At 38.7% G+C, this 19966-nt stretch overlaps 1 protein-coding gene across 1 annotated transcript in view; it reads right to left on the bottom strand.

Moving 5' to 3' along the window:
- Window positions 1-19966, bottom strand: part of Gga (ADP-ribosylation factor-binding protein Gga) — a 312496-nt gene that overhangs the window by 116731 nt on the left and 175799 nt on the right. Inside the window, exon 8 of the mRNA XM_067142150.2 lies at window positions 17885-18309. Coding sequence (XP_066998251.2) covers window positions 17885-18309 — 425 coding nt within the window. The remainder of the gene's footprint in view (window positions 1-17884; window positions 18310-19966) is intronic.

Below are 19966 nucleotides of genomic sequence, written 5' to 3'. Positions count from 1 at the left end.
ATGATATGTCTTGTGTAACAGAACATGTGAGGTTATGTCACGGAACTTCTAATGTATGTCTATTAATACGACTTTATTTAATGTAAGAACACGTAATTAATAGTATATAATTTATTATTACGTGTAAATATGATGTATGAATCCAATTTAATGTTGTGCAACAAAGGGTAATAATCTAGAACAACAACCCTTTGTCACTCGAGTTTTACAGAATGTTCTATCCATTTGTACATAGGTTATTGAGGACTAAAGAAGATAAGAGAAAGCATGTTGTGTCAATTTCTGGAAGCCTAGCCAGGCAAGGCATATAAAAGGGCAGTCTTGGGTTATTGTGCTGAGTTGTTAGTGAACCGACGTTGGTCGAGTTAAGTAGGCCTATGTGAACTTAGGTTGTGTTGGCAGTGTTCTGTAGTTGGTTGACATGCTAATGTGGCAGTCTTCTTCTTTGATTCAGTTCAAGATGGTGGTTCATTAATGTGTGTCTATAATGTGTATATAATTTGTAAATAAATCAGTGTACACAATTGACAGTATCTCGTGTGTGCATCATTGTGATTACAATAGAGTGCATGCCTCTACCTTAATTTGTGTTCAAATAATGAGCCCAATCTGTGAAAGAGGAAGATGAAGAAGGTATTTATTTATTTATTTATTTATTTATTTATTTATTTATTTATTTATTTATTTATTTATTTATTGTATGGCATACATGAAAAATTATTTATAATTTTACATCAAGATTACAAATGTACTGAAGTGCCTGTGGTGTCCCTAGGAAGAAGTCTCTTAATTCACCACTGTAAGATGCTTGCGGGCATTCTTGAACTAAGTGCCTACCAGTCTGTCTTACAGTGCCACACTCGCAACATGGTGAAGGTCTTTTCCTCCTCTGGTACACGAGATCCCCACATACATAGTGACTGGTCCGAATTCCATTTAATTTCGACCAGATCTTTCTAGGTTGAATGAAAACTGTCACCTTCTCAGTTATGCAGGGCATTTCTGAACCCTCTGCAGAGGCAAACTATTTCCAATCATGAGACCATCTCTCAGCCAGATTGAATTGGTTAGCTACAAGGATCTCTGCTGTGCAGATAGGTGGATGTCTTGAACGTAATCGATTCTCATGTAGGTCGGCAACGTCCACATGAATAGCTAGTTGGTTGTTGGTCTGGATCTACTGATATTCTCTTATCAGAATGTTGTATTGCCGCAAATGAGGTGGAGGGATGTGGCTGAGAATAGGGAGACATTGCGTGGGAGTTGACAATTGTTCCTGTAATTATGCGCACAGTGTTATTCAGTTGTACATCTATTAATCTTACATGAGGACTGTTTATCCACACTGGACCACAATACCCAGCGACAAAATAAACTAAACCTAGAGCTGAGCAATGGAGAGTAGTTGCACTGCCACCCCAAGTGGTACCGCATGATTTCTGCAGGATGTTGTTTCTTGTCTTTATTTTGGCAGCAGTCGTTCGTAGATGTTCTTTCAATGAGAGTGTTCTGTCCAGTGTTACACCCAAATATTTGGGATGTCTGTTGGGGCGAAGGAGGGTGTTATTAAAGTAAACTGCAAGTTATCTTGTTGCCATTTTATTGTTCAGGTGGAAACAACCAACTTCGGTCTTAGTTGTATTTGGTTGAAGTCTCCATTTCTTGAAGTAGTCTCACAGAACAGAGAGATCATTTGTCATTATCTTTTCTGTTCCCTCAAAACATGGATCTCTAGCAGCAATTGCCCAATCATCAGCATATCCAAACTTCCTGGATTTTGTGGAGGGTAAATCTGATATACACAGGCTGAACAAGAGTGGGGCAAACACTGATCCTTGAGGAAGTCCATTGTTTAATTTACTTGGCTTGCTGATTCCAATGCCAATGATGACCTGGAAACTTTTATCATTCAACATGTGGCTTACAAGACGAGCCAATGTCTTAGAAGGGATAACCTGAAGTAGTTTGTAAATAACACCCTCTCTCCAAAGAGTGCCATAAGCTGCTTTAAGGTCTATGAAATGCCACCAAGTTTTTTTGGCAATTCTGGATCCCTGCCTCAATGTAGGTGGTTAATAAGAGTACTTGATCTATACAACTTCATTGTGGTCTGAATCCTGATTGTTCTATGGGAATTACCTCAAGCACTTTTGAGGCATTTCTCTTCAGGATGAAGCGTTATTTGACAAGAACGCTAGTTATGTGATATAATTTGGACAATCAGCTGTCTACGCTACATATGTTAAAAATGTGTCTCTTTACGGCACTAGTAATCTTTGGTGAATAACTACATTCTGCTATTGGACCTTGTATTCGCGGCCTAGTGCCTGTAAATTGAGCTGAGACTGGAATTCTACACTACAGTAGTTGAAGTATTGGATGACTAAACCTTATATCTGGTGGACTCGGGGAATTTAGTGCAGGAGCGCTCTGAACTGTTATACATGGCAATTGAGATTTTCGTCACATAGTTATTCTGCGTGTTATTATCTCTAAGGGTATAATTGTATTGTGGACAGCTACACGGACTTTTATGCCATCTGTGAGAGTACATAGCTACAACACTGTGTGTTTTGAACGGTGTGCACCAGTGTGTAGCGCTGTTAGACGGTGTCGCGCCACGTGGCGAAGTGCGGAGTGTAGCTTTCGGCTGTTGGAACTGCTCAAGTGTACACGCTGATGGCCATGTCTAACGGCTGTGCTGCTCCTAAAATAATTATGACAATCGGTCGGTATTGGGTAATTAAGGAGGGTATACCTCGCCAAGCGAGGAGGACAAAAATGTGTGTTATAGTATCTTAGTTACATTAGAGTTAATTATGTAATTTTTTTTTTTTAAATTATTACTTGTGAGTGCCGTAGTAATTAGGTGAAACACGAGGGGGTTACCTGGGCATAATTGGTCACTCTTTGGAATTTATAACTGCAAATATTATTTTCTTGGTATGTGTTACTGTATTCTATGAGTATTTATTGTAGTTGAAATTATGTCACTGTTTGCTGATGGTGTTCAAACTTGGAGTGAGTATTGTGTATAACGGCGAAGTGCATTATTGTATTCAGGTAACTTGAAATTCTCCATTGTCTTAGTTTAAATTTTGTGTTTCCCTTTGATTTATTCTAATTTCTGGTGGATCTGCGTGTGTTTTCCCTGAGCTTTTGATACATGTGCGGTTACTATTGGTAAATTTCACATTCATTGCTGTTTTTTCTGTGTTTATTTGGTGTACATTATCGTGTTTTCTTTGATGTTGTGATTCTCATATTTTTTGTGCATCATTTTGTGTGTTTCAGCATCCTGTTACCCGTGTTCCAACCTAAGTACTACGTTTGCACTAAACACAACCCCTTTAAAAAAAATATATTATTATTATTATTTTATTGGTATGATATTTTGTAGATATTATTTGCTTGATACGTATAGTTAGGGATTAGGATTGTATATTTCTGCATTACTGCAGATGGTTTTATTTCATTATTGCCTTATTAGATGGGGATAGCCACATTAACTTCAAAGATGTAGTTCCTTAATAATGTAAATTTTGGGTTTTAATTGAGGGTCTGGACACCCCTAGTGTGGAGCGATCGTAGCTTGGGTCTTATCTACTCTTCTGAGTGTTATTTGCTTATCTTATCGTCGTGTGGCAGTTACGCAACTGAGATTAGGCATTATTGTCTCGTCTGGATTAGCATCCGCTGGTGTGTGCCGGTGCGAATATAATTATGAATTGTTTGGTGGTATTGAGGCAACATCGTGTATTTTCTTTCTTGTGGCTGCGTGTTCTGCCTCATTATATTATTTATATCGGGTTGTGTATTTGTTAATTTCCTTGCCTGCTATGTTGGGTGATTTAATTCATTATTTATTTGAGTTGATATTATTTTAATTTCGGTTCGGTATGGTGTTTAACTTATTGGTCCGCTTTGTGTGGGGTTTCTATTTATGGTGATGCTTTGTTGGATCTATGTTATGTGGGTTTTATGGAGAATGATCCTCCCACTAGGGTGTGTAAGAAGCCCTCTATTAAGCAATTTTTGTTATTCTAATTAAAATTATAATTTTGTTTAAGGATACTTACTAGCAACTTATGAGGTTTTAAGCAATCCGGTGCACCAGGATTTTCTTTCAAAATGAAGAAATGGTTTTATTTTAAAAAATATTAATTTTATTTATTTTTAAATTATTCATTTTACAAACTTTTATGTATGCCATTAAGATTTTCATTCTTTCAAGTTCCTTTTATGTTAGTAGGGCCCTAAAGATTTCTTTTACTGTAAATTTTATTTATTCAAGCATATATTTATTTTAAAAATTTGAATGTTGGTGTCATTTTGGTATATTTTTTCGCAATTCCTAGTGATCCCCACCTCTAATTTTATTTTATGGGTAGGTTCTTGCACTCTTCCTCTCTTCCTTGCTTCCCTATATATTTTTTATGTGTTATTATCTGATTTATTTTGAATTATTTGTCTTTTTTAAAATTGTCTTGTGTGCGCACTTCCCTATGACATTCTCTTCAGCACGTCATTCTTCATCATTGTTAGGGGTTGTTGCAAGGATTAGTCTCTCAATTAACTTGTAGCATACAGTCAACAGTGAGATAGGTCTATAGCTGTCTGGTCTGTCACTGGGTTTCCCAGGCTTCAGTATGGCAACGATCTTCATCAATTTAAACAAACAAGGTAGCTTGCCAGTCTGAACCGTATTAGTGGCTAGCTTTGATAGCCAAAGTAGAGCGTGTTTACCACAATTTATCAAGAATTTGGGATGTATTCCGTCAAATCCTGGTGCCTTATCGTTTTTGACATCTGTCAGAGCTGTCAATGTCCTTGGTGGTGGAGGGTCTAGTATATTCTATACGAGAATTACTTGGGTTGGCCAGCTCTTTCTTGATATATCTTGTGCGTTTTTGTCTCTAGCTGTTGGAGACATGGAAACTATATGGGTAGTAACCATTTTTGGAGTGACAGTTTGACTTCCACGAGCGATTAGGGTACCTTCTCAGAGTTTTCTGAGGAGTGACCAAGCTGGTAGATTTACTGAAGTTAATAAATTCCACGGTTTCAACCCACTTTCCCTTCCGAGCGTTACCAAGGCTACTAAGTAATTTTTCTGCAATTTCTTGTTCACCACTGGCCAAGAACTCTTGGTACAGCTTATCACTTGTTTCAGTCCATCAGCAAACATATTCCTGCCTGAAACATCTTGGAATGTGTTATTTTGGCTATGGCAATTACAGCTCCTACAAATCTCACATAATCGTCACCTGTTGGGGCTATCCATCGGACATATTTATCTAGTTCTTCTGAGAAAGCTTTCCAGTCTGCTTTTTTGAAGTTCCAGTGTGGGCGAGGATATGAAATCATGAGAGGAATCTGTATTCCGAATTGAAGATAAACTAGGCGGTGTTGACTGTACGGGAAAGCTTATGAAGAAGGTGATATAATACAGTAGAAGTCCACCACAGCGAGTACGGCATATAATGAGAACTCCGTTGTAACAACAGCTTTCTTCTGTCCCTTGAAAATACCTATATTAAACTGTGCACTATCCTTCAGTTATTGCGAGAACCCAATCACTGATGCAACTGTTATTACGAGCAATTAAACGTGCGTTATATTACCGTTATCGATATTTATGCACTCCAGCAATTATATTGAATGCGATCAATCATCTTTGGTATAGTTTTCTCTCTATGTGCACTAGCGAGCTCTTTCGTATATGATCAAACTCAAAGGCGATGTGGGAGTCGATTAGTAATATTCGTCAACTGGTATTCTACAAACATAATTCGAAATGAAAGAGAATATGTTTCCATAAAAAAAAAAGTGTAAATAATGTGGCTTATATCAGTAGTTAACTCGTTAGAAATAAAGGCTGAAATAAAAGATTGCTTAATTTTAATGCTATGTATTGCAATTAGGTAAGAATGTGATACTCCTCAAAATACGGCGCCGAGTGGGTGGCTGATTTCAAAGGTTATTTCATTCAGTAAAACGTCGTTGGGATGCTTCTGCAGAGGACAAGGAAAGAAAATGTGTTAAGCGAGAAAACGTACTATTGAATAGACAAATAAAAACTATCCAACAGTTATATGTACAGTAAACACTGAATCTGTTTTTTTTTTCCTTTCTCGACATGCGTGCCTTTACATGTTATATTACGTGTTATACCGTAAATCTCATTTTTGGTCCGTATTGAAAATTTACAGTTCAACAACAACAATAAAGGTGTTTTAATTTAATCCACCTATTCAATACCTATTCAAGTATTGAACAGGTGGATTAAATTAAAACACCTTTATTGTTGTTGAAGATGCGTGCCTTTTACGCTGTGTATGTACAGGTACAGTGAAAGATAAAGCCTATCTACCATTTCTATAAAGATGAGATGAGAGTATTAAAAAACGTAAAAAAAAAACTAGAAACAAATTCGAAAACTTTTCCACTGGGGATTATTAAATAACAACAATGTATTAAACGGTGTGCAAAACACCAGACAACAAATATAAAAACATTTACATTGGGGCCCATAAAAGTATCAGCACATTATTGCAGAGCACACACTCTTTCTAAAACAAATGTCAGCTGAAGCCTCATATTTTGGACCAGTGGGTTATTAACACGTTGAGTGCCATGTGACCCCATATGGGTACGTGAGAATAGTAAAATTGTTGAGCTACACGTCCCCATATGGGGTCGTAAGTTTGTTCGAAATCAAGAACTGTGCGTACCCATTAGGGTGCGTAGTATACCTGTGTTTCATAGCTTTATAAAGCCTCTTCCTGCCATCTTTCGGCCGTCTATTTAAGTATGTGCATAGTCCACCTTTCATTCTTCAATTTCTGTTTTGGCGCGACCCCATATGGGTACGTCAGGCGTGCATTGTAGAGTGACAAAGTCATTGTCTATCTCGCGCAAGGATTGTTTATGTCGGTGTGCAGTGCTGTGAGTTTAGTGTTGTGTGAGTTAATTTGCTACTTTTATTCATTACCACTATGAGTAAATCGAGCAGTAAGAGAATGAAGATAGCCTGAACGATTTGTTGAATAATTCGGACAATGACAATGTAGACGAGGAATATAGTTACAGTGACTTTGATCTCAGTACAGACGATGACATTGCTGAAAGTAGTGGCAGTGCTGAAAGTAATTATCAAAGTGAAAACGAGGATGGGCTTTCAGTGCAGGGAACAGCTGGGAATAATGATAATAACAGTAGCAACTGGGGGCCTTGCATTGGCGCTCAGCGTGTCTTTCTTTTTCAAGGGGCGGAGGCTCTTCACACCGGGTTGGCGAATAATTCTGAAGCCTCACCTTATGATATGTATTGTTTATTCATAACAGATGATGTAATCAATTTAATGGTACAAGAAACCAACCAAAATGCTCAGCAAGTTTTGATGTCTAAGCATTTAAGCAGATCAAGCCACCTTAATGAATGGGTCGATACAACACCTGACGAAATGAGGAAATTCCTCGGTTTGCGCTTGTGGATGGGTCTTGTGCAACTGCCATCCTTTGCCTGTTATTGGAGCGATAAGACAATGTTCTACACGAAAGTTGCTCGTAGTGTTATGAGCAGAAACAGGTTCCAGTTACTTTTGAGATTCTGGCACTTTGCCAACAATGAGCAGCAGGTAGGCAAGCTATACAAAATACAGCCGCTAGCGAATTTGTTAGTTAATCGATTTCAGGAAGTGAAGACCCCTGGAAGCAATATGGTCATAGATGAATCTATGGTTCCCTGGCGAGGAAGATTATCGTTCAAGCAGTATCTCCCAGGAAAGGCCCACAAATATGGTATTAAGATGTTCAAGTTATGTGTTGATTCTGGTTACACGTATAGAATTATTATTTATGCCGGAAAAGGAACAGTCCCTGCTGATAAAAATCTTTCTATGGCGTCAGAAGTTGTACTCCACCTGATGGAGCCGTACTTAGACCAGGGGCGATTTTTATGCACCGATAATTACTACACTTCGCTAGAGCTAGCGAATGAACTTCTTGAACGCAAGACACATCTAGTCGGGACATTGCGAAAGAATAGGAAGGGCTTCCCGAAAGAAGTGACTGCGGCAAAACTGAAGAAAAACGAGTCTAAGGCCATGGAAAATGATCAAGGTATCACAGTAATGAAATGGATGGACAAAAGAGATGTGTTGATGATCTCAACTAAACACAGCAATACCATCGAAGCTACAGGAAAAACAAGTAGAAATGGTGAAGTTATAATGAAGCCTAGTACGACCATAGATTATAATCGTATGAAAGGTGGCATAGATTTATCTGACACCTTGTCGTCGTATCACTCTGCTCTACTCAAGACAATACGGTGGTACCACGAAGTCGCAGATGATCTGGTGTACGGTACGTGTATTGTCAATGCTTTTCTCACATATAACCAGACGCACACAAAGAAGATCCAGCTTTGTGACTTTCGCCAGCACGTGGTGATGATGATGCTCTCTCTCCCAGAAGACCCAATCAATAGGACACCAAAGAGGGACAATCATTACCTCGAACAGCGAGATCAACTCACAGACCTAGAATGTCGCAGGTAAGTTATATTTCGCACAAGTAACACTGAACATAATCAATATTTTACCATAATAAAATACTTTTATATGTCCTGAAATTCCCTTACAGAAGAGTTCGCGGACGCTGCAAACATGCTACAAGGAGTGCAGGCGGACTATGAGCACCACAGAAGCATGCAAGAAAGCAACAAAAGTGTCCACCATCTGCAAATCTTGCCCTGACAAGCCCTACTTGTGCGTCAACTGCTTTGAACTGTACCACAAGAAGAACTGGTAAGTACTTTCAGCACGTTTACATTCATGATACTACAGACAACACATTTACACAGGTTCACACATAAGTACAAGGGAATGATGATCGTGATGTTCCTAGTCCGTAATGAATCAGTAACTACATTCACATAAGTTATAATGTTTCCGGACAATATTTGCCTACTTCTCTTTTTCCTTAGATCACTTCTGATATGGATGAAGCGAATGACGCGGATGATGAAGAAGTAGCGCAATTATCTCCAGTTATTGCAGCAAATACTAAACAATTCACTTTCTCTGCTATTATGCTAAGTTATGTATATACATTCAAAATATTATGTATAATGTATTCTTTAATTTCCATTTATATAAAATCTTGTGTTCGTGAATAAAATTTGATATCATGTTTGTCATTTAGTTGAAATTTGCTTTCTCGGACATCCTACAAATCTGAAAAACCCTTCAGCAATAGCAAGCCCATAGTATGAACAAGCTAACGCGTCTCTCATAATCAACGACATATAAAGCGTCGCGTCCCTGCAAAGGAAGAGGTAAGTATGGCTGAACGTTGGGACATAAGCTATTGTTTAAGTGCGACCCCATATGGGGGGCGCGTGTACGTTTACAATTCGTAATGACCAATACGACCCCATACGGGGTCGCAATATTTTACCTAATCTACATAATAAGTTAACCTAATACATCATAAATATGTCCTCATTTCAGCGATCACTTGCTTGGTTAAGCCTGTGAACGTTTTGGCACCAGGGAGTAACTCAGTGTTATTAGCTCACGGCACCAGACGACAATCCCAAGAATTTCGGTCTGGCACTCAACGTGTTAAACATATTTCTCTGGCCATTAATTATTTAGAAGCTAAACACTAAGGTGCGCTGAAAGATGTGGAATACTGGATTTTAATTTAGTCTTCATTAGTCAGCAATTGCATAAATTTTTCAGTATCCATACCACAAGACAAATATGTACCACGCTTGTCAACTTTACACGCTTATGTTCCTAATAAGTACGTACGCTATCACGTGACAAATTGTTGCTACCTTTCACTGTATCACTTAACACAGAATGCATTTCTAACTTCTGCTAGTTGCTTTATGTCGCACCAACACAGATAGGTCTTATGCTGACGATGGAACAGGAAAGGCCTAGGAATGGGAAGGGAGCGGCCGTGGCCTTAATTAAGGTACAGCCCCAGCATTTGCCTGGTGAAAATGGGAAACCATGGAAAACCATCTTCAGGGCTGCTGACAGTGGGGTTCGAACCCACTATCTCCCAGATGCGAGCTCATAGCTCTAACTTCTGAATGGAATGCTAAATACAAGCACAAACAGGCATACTGCGTTATTCAGCAGTATCAATGAAAACCGGAAAGCTAAACTATACTCTCCTGAGGCTAACGGTTTGCTTCCCAAAGGTGTAATTTACTCTGTAAAGTTGAGGAATTCAAGGCCATTTCCCATTTTTGTGCAACTGCGGTGGAAATCAGAGTCGTTTCACAAGGGATGATAAAGAACATTTTCACGGCTAGGAAAAATGCAATCAGACTAAGTGGTAATAGTGAAAATTTGCGACGCGATAAGTGTAGTATTTTTATATAGATTAAATATGACGTGAATCTGTACTTCATATTTATCAGGTTCTAAGCGAGAAATCGCCGTAATGAGGAATGCATTAACGAAGATTTACTGTATTTTCTTGCGTCTGGTTAAAATTCTAAAGGATATTCCCATGTAAATTTATAGCAAAAAGGTTATCATTATTGGTGCTTGAAATAGGTTTTCATGATTTATATGATGTTAAGTTAGGTTAGGTGATGCTGTTTGAATTAAAAAACTGAAATGTTTGTCACAGAAGCCACTGGAATGATACTACTCCAATATTTTCAGAATGAAATTGAACATACGCTTTCAAGTTGTCTCAGAATTTAAAAAAAAAAACCTAACGAGTAAACCGTAGTATGAAAATATGCAAACACACACATTGATTGGTGTTGCATACCGATTTTAAATGTGTGTGAGATTTTTACCAGACATTTACAAAAATTGGATATAACGACAATCCGCTATAGTGAGTAAATTTTTTGCTGTTATTAATGCTCACTATAACGGACTTCTACTGTATTGAATTTATTATACTCCATCTTACATCAATCCATCAGAAAAATAATAAAATCAGCTGTTAATAAATTTCAGGAAACTGGAAGTATCCAGCCTAAGAAACCAAAAAAAGCAATGCATGGATCTCGTCAATGAAAAGATTACACTGGGCATCATTCGGAAAATTCTTCGAAATAGTCACCCCGTCATCTTGCGCGAGTGGGAATTCCATATGGGTCTGTGAAAAGGATACTAAATTATTTCATTTAAAGCCATATATAATGACTGTAGCACATGCTCTTCAACCAGGCGACCCTGTATGTACGCACACATTTTGAGAGTGGAGCCTGGAAAATGTATACAACAGACGAATAAACCCACATTTAATATTCTTTTCTAATGATGCCTAGTTCCATCTCCGTGGTTATGTGTGTACACAACCCATTTGTTACCAATGCTGTTAAACCTGACTTTGTACATGAAGTATCCCTCAACAACGCAAAAATCAATGTATAGTGTGTCATCATTTTTTCAGAATACAATCAATTCCATTATTTATGTGAATACCATACCAACCACCTTTTTTAGAGAATTAACTGACAGTGAGCAGGAATCCTTACTTTTTCAACAGGACTCAGCCTCTGCTCACACTGCGAATAATTCCATGAGACAAATGCACAAAGTGTTTCCACACAACAGAGTCACTAACAGGGATTTGTGGCCCCCTCGGTTCCCCGATTTAGCCACCTGCAATTACTATCTCTGGGCTAAAATAAAAAATCATGTATACAAGACTAACCAGCACCACACACAAGAATTGAAATATAACACTAGTCAGGAAATTGGCAGGATTCAACATGAACTACAACAAGTGATGAATCATTTTTTAACAACGTGCCTAAACTGTGTTGAGGATGAAGGTGGGCAGTTTCATAGCTTCCTTTCACAATTTGGTAAGTAATGAGCTCATCAAAATAGTTTGTGTTAACTATGTATGATTTACTTTCCCGCTACCGACCTCGACCTGCATGTGGCAAATGAGTGTGCACTCACCCATGGTAAAAACACCATGCGCTGAAGTAAAGCACATCTGATCATGGCAAGGGGAAAAAATGTACGTGCCTGCAGCAAAATGAAGAAGTGCAAGAAGCTCAACTGTCTCAAAATATGTTCCACCATTTCTGAAAAATTACTGGACACATTTTTTTATCATTTTTCAAGTGTCCATAAATTCTTTGAATGTACATTAAAAGAAAGTTCAAGAGTGCCAAGGTAAGGGGTTAAAAACTAGTGACTTAATATGCTTTAAAAAGTTAATGTAATTTTTTTCTGTATTACGACAACTGTCTTAGTGGGTCTATGTATTAGATGTTGAAAATGTTTCAACAAATTGTAACCCACTTGCCCAGTAATGAGTGGCGGTGCTCTTTCAGGAGCACGTTAGTTTTAGTTCAAATAAATGACAACAGATTCAGAGCATATACTTCAAATGTCCTTTTCAGAAGTTAAGTACCACTACTTTTACCAAAGATCTAGTCTCACAGCTGTCAGGCAGCATTGCAAAGATCACAAGATTAGTACTACAGATTGGACTGTTGTACACGTATGAAAGCTGTAATGACGTATTCCTCCCTTAAGAGACTAACACCACTATCATACAGGGAAAGGTACTATGAAATCCCATATACAGTGGAACCTCGATTCGCCATTTTTAGAGGGACCATGTAAAAAATACGTACAACACGGGAAAATGAAAAATCCCAGAATGAATGAACCATCAACAATATAGCTAAACATCACAAAAATGAAATGAGTACAATTATAATCTTACAAACACTCCTAAACCAAACTACAAACCAAATGGGCCTTCGCTTACCAAGCGAGCGCTGCTCAGCCCGAAGGCCTGCAGATTACGATGTGACATGATCAGTGTGACGAATCCACTCGGCCGTTATTCCTGGTTCTCTAGATCGGGTTTGCCATCTCACCATTCGATAGCTCCTTAATTAAAGGTAATTGTAGGCTGAGTGGACCTGGAACCAGCCTTCATATCCAGGTAAAAGTGCCTTACCGAGCTCGATAGCTGCAGTCGCTTGAGTGCGGCCAGTGTCCAGTATTAGGGAGATATTAGGTTCGAACCCCACTGTCGGCAGCCCTGAAAATGGTTTTCCGTGGTTTCCCATTTTCACACCAGGCAAATGCTGGGGCTGTACCTTAATTAAGGCCACGGCCGCTTCCTTCCCACTCCTAGCCCTTTCCTGTCCCATCGTCGCCATAAGACCTATCTGTGTCGGTGAGACGTATAAGCAACTAGCAAAAAAAGCAAAAGTGCCTGACCTAGCCAAGAATCGAACCCGGGCCCTCCGGGTGAGAGGTGAGCAAGTTAGACCGCGGGGCCGGATGCAAACGTTTATTACCGGTACGCGAGTTTAAAATCTCGAAACTTTACATACAGTTTTACCAGGGAAACTTCATCAGTTTCCTGTGAAAACTTTTTTCAGTTGAGTAACTTTGATCAGCCAAACTCTTCGAAAAATCTAATAACACCAAGCCAAACAACTGCTGACCAGAAGTAATTTTTAATTCTCCAATCTAATAAAATAAAGCACATTAGATACAAAAGCGCCCAACATGATGGCAAAATCACTTTTTTTAAATCTTCTATTGTAATTTGGCTTCTGGTATCCTGTTCATAGTCAGTTTCTGGAAATCTTCTACCGCGTAAATTAGGCCTACACCGGCTTTTAAAGGTTATGTTGAACTCGAGAACAAGGTTTCGAATGTATCGATTCTTAAAAGTTCTTGAATGCATTATATTCAATTCTGCCCGTCACTTATCACAATTAAATTGGAAATAGAAAAAAATATCATAAAATCTTCAGAAATTACGGTTATTCGTGACCTTGAGCTCGGCTGGAAAGCGTGCTCGCTGTACAAGTCAGTACGAGTGGGAAAGGATACAAACTTTTTAAATGTAACGTGCACAAATAAAACAACTGCAGTTTTTATAACATTTTAATACAAAAATATAAAATTCCCTGTCATATTAGGACCAAAACAATAATAGGCAATCCCAAGCTCTCCCATGGCATTATACATGTACGGTGCAACATCTGTTCTGGTCTCAATAACATAATCGTATACGATAATATTAAAATACTAGATTTGTGTTAAGAAAGAGCAGTTTCGAATGCCTGCCTGAAAGCCTAGTGACTCTACAGTGCCCTGATGTAAGTGCCGAAAACCTGTTCGCCAATACAATCGAAAAAAGTAACAAAAATAAAATTGTTGTAGCCACTGTCTGCTTTATGATTTCCAAGGATTCTCTAGACAATACCAGCCAAATGTAATGGTCCCTTATGCAAGTTCACTGCCGATTGCTTTTCCAGTACAGTACTTGCTCTAATTATTGTAATAACGGGACGTTAACACCAAGATTCATACGTATGCCGTAGCCGTCCTTTCGTGATATACAGTTTCTTGAAAAATGCTTGATCGAGGATTTAGCTTTGATGGGACTGAAATTTCTGGATGACTGATCCAGGAAATCGTTTCTTCGACCAGCGGATAATGCAAGATTTTTACAAGATGATTTAATTAGAATGCTCGCGGGACCACATAATTCGAACGAATAATCCGGGAAACATAGTTTCCGGGAACGTATAATCGAGGTTCTACTGTACCTTGACAGTAGTAGTAGAATATCTATTAGTCCTAAGATGCTGCTGCTCTCTAGCTTACAACACTACATCATGGTGACTTGGATTACAAGAAATCTGCACCAAAGAGAGATAGAGGTACAAGTTATAACACATTTTAACATGATCTCGTGGTAGAACACTGGCCTATTGTCCAATGTGAATCTAGAATTCATGTTCATTCTTATATTGGAATTCACATGAAGGTACAGTAGAACCTCGACTATACGTTCCCGGGAATTACATTTTCCCGTATTATTCATTCAAATTATGTGGTCCCTCGAGCATCCTAATTAAATCACGTTGTAAAAATCCTGCATTATCCGTTCCTCGAATAAACGATTTCCCGGATCAACCGCCCAGAAATTTCAATCCCATCAACGCTAAATCCTCGATCACGCGTTTTTCAAGAAACTGCATCTCACGAAAGGACAGCTACGGCATACTTACGGATCTTGGTGTTAACGTCTCGTCATTGCGGTAATTTGAGGAAGTACTGTACTGGAAAACCGATCTGCGGCGAACTTGCATAAGGGACCGTCTTAGCATCGCATTCGGGTGGTATTGTTTAGAGAATCCGTGGAAATCATAAAGCAGAGAGTGTCCACAACAATTGGAAGGAGACAGAGCGCATTTCAACAGCTCTATTTGAAGACGGAACGAATTTCGTCAAATGTTCGTACTTGCAAAACGTCTACATTATGTCCAGGATTAGATGTTTATTTTTTTTTACTTTTTTCGAGTGTATCGCCGAACAGGTTTTTGGCAATTCCCTCAGGGCACTGTATATTCACTGGGCTTTCAGGCAGGAATTGAAACTGCTCCTTAATTAACACAAATTTACAGTAGTATTTTAATATTATCATACACGATTATGTTATCGAGACCAGAACAGATGTTGCACCTTACATACATAAAGCCATGGGAGGTTTCGGGATTGCCTATTACTGTTTTCGTCCTAATATAAGACTGGGAATTTCACGTTTTTGTGTTAAAATGTTGTAAAAACCGCAGATGTTTTATTTGCGCACGTTACATTTAAAGCTTTGTATCATTTCGCACTTGTACTGACTTATACAGCAAGCACGTTTTCCAGCTGAGCTCAAGGTTGCGAATGATCGTAATTTCGGAAGTGTTAATGATATTTTTTCTCTTTCCAATTTGATTGTGATTAGTGATGGGCAGAATTGAATTTAATGCATTCGAGAACTTGAAGAGCGATACTTACATTGGAAACAATTCGAAACCATTTTCTCCAGTTCAACATAACCTTGAAAAGCTGTTGTAGGCCTAATTTACGCAGTACAAGATTTCCATAAACTGACTACGAACAGTATACCGGTGACCAAATTACAATGGAAGATTAAAAAAAAGAGGATTTTGCCATCATGTTGGGCGCTTTTGTATCTAATGTGCTTTATTTTATTAGATTAGAGAATTAAAAACTACTTGTGGTCGATTGTTGTTTGGCTTGCCGTTGCGGGTATTAGATTTTTCTAAGACTTTGGCTCCAGCTGATCAAAGTTGCTGAACTGAAAGAAGTTTTCAGAGCAAAACTGACGAAGTTTCCCCGGTAAAATTGAATGTAAAGTTTTGAGATTTGTAGGTCGCGTATCGGTAATTAATGTTTGAAGCCAGCCCCGCGGTCTAACTTGTCTACCTCTCACCCAGAGGGCCCAGGTTCGATTACCGGCCAGGTCAGGCCTTTTTACCTCGATATGAGGGCTGGTTCCAGGTTCACTCATTCTACGATTACCTTTAATTGAGGAGCTATTGAATGGTGAGATGGTGGCCCCAGTCTAGAGAGCCGCTTGGTAGGCGGAAGGTCCATTGGGGCTGTAGTTTGGTTTGGTTTAGGGGTCTTTGTAAGATTATAAGTATACATATTTCATTTTTGTGATGTTTAGCCCAAATTGTTGATGGTTCATTCATTCCCGAATTTTCCATTTTCCCGTGTTGTATGTTTTTTTTTTCCGTACTCCCTCCAAAAACGTAGAATCGAGGTTCCACTGTATTCTTTTAAAACAATTGCAACAAAGAGAAGCTGATGTTGTCAGGGGATAGGATGTTAAACAGAATTAGACATTCTACCACGCTGCAATGAGCAAGCCACATTAAAAAATTCACTAAAACTTGATCTTCCAGGAAATGCAAAAAATGTGAGCGATGTATGTATGTATGTATGTATGTATGTATGTATGTATGTATTTATGTATGTATGTATGTATGTATGTATGTCTACCCTTAGTCCCTTTCCTAATATGGGGTCGGGGATGAGGCGAGATGGTACGTTTTTACGGCCAGATTCTCTTCCTATCGGCAACCTTAGTTGAGGAGCTAATGAAGATGAAATTATTGATAGTGAATGAAATTGGGTAAGGAGGTGGAATGAACCAGCTGTGACCTGTGAAAAGCAACTGTCCCGGCATTTGTCTGGAAGTGAAAATGGGAAAACACTGAAAACCATTCTCAGTAGAGCCAACGGTGGGGTTTGAACCCACCATCTCCCAATTGCAGAGCTTGGCCATAGCACGTTAACACATGCGGCTACTCTGCTTTGTCACAGTGACACCTTGTGTTAACTTCTCTAAATAGGACACAGGCCAGAAGAGAACTAGAAGTACTACACAGCAGGAATAATTTTCAGAACGCTAGCAGGTCCATATAAATTTCTACTCAAAAACAACCTTGGTAGAGAAACATTTTCTAATGTATGGGAACTCCTCTCAGATTTGTTGATACTACACAGAGATGTTTTTCAACCTTGAAATGTGTTAAAACACTTTTTCAGTAACAGATAAAAAATTCAGGCAAAAATAACAGCACATAGAGTAGGAGATTAATAATATTAACAGGGGACAAAGACATAAGAAACTCGATATGAGCTGGAAACTTATTAATCTTAGTTTACTGTGAACAGCTAATGAATACTTTCCCCATGTTGTCACTGCCAGTAACTAAAACTTCAGCATAGCATAACTATCCAAGAATATGGTTACATTTATGTAAGACTTCAGACATTTGGTTAAAAATCAACAAAAGGGTCTGTTGTTTAGTCTTCAGCTTGGAGGCTGGTTGTATTCTCAAAGAACACCCCCAAAGGTTATGGGGTTATTGGGACTCTGTAAAAATCAATTGCAACTCCAAAATGAGACTTACAAGATATGATTAGGAGTGAGGTAATTTGCCACTGCTTTCATATACCTAGAACCCCAAATATATTCTAACAGTGAGGAACCCTAGTGGTAAAGGAAAAGTCAATACTCTGAAAAATACTAACCTGGTTTAATACTGTCCAGAGATACTGAGACATCTGCCAGAGATTTGACTTCCACCCTCTTGCTGTCATGATCACTTCTACTTCTGTTGTCTTTGTTTACTTCTTCACTTATTTCAGACTCTGTCACAGTTCCACAACAGCTCTGGTCTTGATTAATAGCACCTGCACTCCCCGATTCACCCACGGCTCCACAAGAGCTCTGGACCGCATTAATATCACCTGCGCTCTCTAATAAATTTATGGGCAAAAGTGGTTCTGTATTCCTGTGTGAAATATCTACCGTGGGATCACCACCATTGATTTGTTCCATTGTGTTAGGCGTAGGATGTTTCAGCCTCTCAAGTTCCTCACGAAAGAAGTGAACCATGTGTGAAGACTGTGAATCTCGAGGTCTCGGAGGCAGGTCGGGATATTTCATTGGGGATCTAAAAACAGAAATGACACACCCAATACTCATTAGAAAATATGTTGCGAACAAAGGAAATAGAGTAAGCACATGATATGGACTTTGGAGACAATTACAGTGGTTATTACAATAGCTAAATTACAACAGACGAAATCAAACATCTGTAAAAGTACGGGTGTTTTTGTTTTACATGAAATTATTTACATTCATGCTCTTACTGACCCATTCTAGGGGCTTCCATGTACAGCAGTGTCTAATAACTTGAATTACATTTTTCTGATAGCTGTATACTTGGTTCAGAGATTGGGACAATATGTGTGTGAATCTGGACGTGAAATGATCAGTTATTATACCATTCTCCTGGAGAATGAAAGATACCAGGAGGAAAACATATTTACGGTATTTCTTGATTCACACTTGGATTTGTACGTATGTCTACACCTTAATCCTGTTTATTGATATGGGGTCGGGAATGATGATGCGAGATGAAACTGTGTGGCATATTTATACAGCCGGATGCCCTTCTTCATGCCAACCTCAGTTGAGGAGCCAATGAAGATGAAATGCATGATGGTAAATGAAAATGGGTAAGGAGCTGGAGCGAATTGGCTGTGGGCTATGAATAGCAATTGTCCCAGCATTTGCCAGCAAGTGAAAATTGGAAACCACAGCAAAACCATTCACAGGGCAGCAAACAGTGGGATTTGAACCCACTCGTCTCCCGAATACAGAGCTTGGCTCCAAAGCCATAGCGCATTAACACGTGCAGCCATTCTGCCCAATCAATGAGCAGAGTGAATAAGTGGCTCTACTAAAGCAAAATGTACAGTATTTAACTCTGATGTAGTTACCATTTATAGAGGGTATACACTGATCACAATACAGTTTATTGTTTGGGCATCAGTTTAAAGGACAATTTCATTATATGAGGTGATACAAGACATGTAGATGGAACACAAATATTCCAAAATTTTCTTGTATCAACTTTGCAGTTCTGAAATCAGGAAGGAAGCATTTTCAACCTACTGCGAACACTCATTGGCAGTAAGACTACGACAAGAATGCCAATATCTAAGCACAGGTCTAAAATTATGCAATACAGTAAGAAGAGTATAGAGTACTAGGGATTGTTTTTTAAACAAATAAATCATCACATGCTGGAAATACGTCCATGTCTCTTCTGGTAAACATGAATGACAGCGTTATAGTTCCTTGTACTGCTGCTAGATGCGACCAATGACCCTTGCCAGATAGAATACGAACACTTATTTTCACGAGTAGCAAGCATGTGTTCAATACGCATAGTTTTCCAGCTCGTTCTAACAATGGTGTCACAGTGTCTTAATTCCCTGAGCAATAGAAATCCTTATAAACTGGAATTCAGGATTGAAACTGGATGACAGCGATGATGATGATGAAGGATTTCTTACCTTCCGCCAGTAACATACCCAACAATGATAATAGGAAAATATAAACAGAAATCCATCAGCAGCATATATCCTATATATCCTGTAATTTCTTCTTTCTTTCTTTCTTTGTTATGCCCATTCATCGAGCGTGTTTGAACTTGTTAGTTGGTTTGATGGTTTGTGCCTTCTTATCCTCCCAAAATCTCTTCATGAATGCACTGTGTTGCATCTTGCGTTCTGTCGACCACTTCCTACCAGTTGTCTTTT

Source organism: Anabrus simplex, chromosome 2, assembly GCF_040414725.1.
Source record: "Anabrus simplex isolate iqAnaSimp1 chromosome 2, ASM4041472v1, whole genome shotgun sequence".
Taxonomy (NCBI): Eukaryota; Metazoa; Arthropoda; class Insecta; order Orthoptera; family Tettigoniidae; genus Anabrus; species Anabrus simplex.
This window is presented reverse-complemented; position numbering and strand designations above follow the sequence as displayed.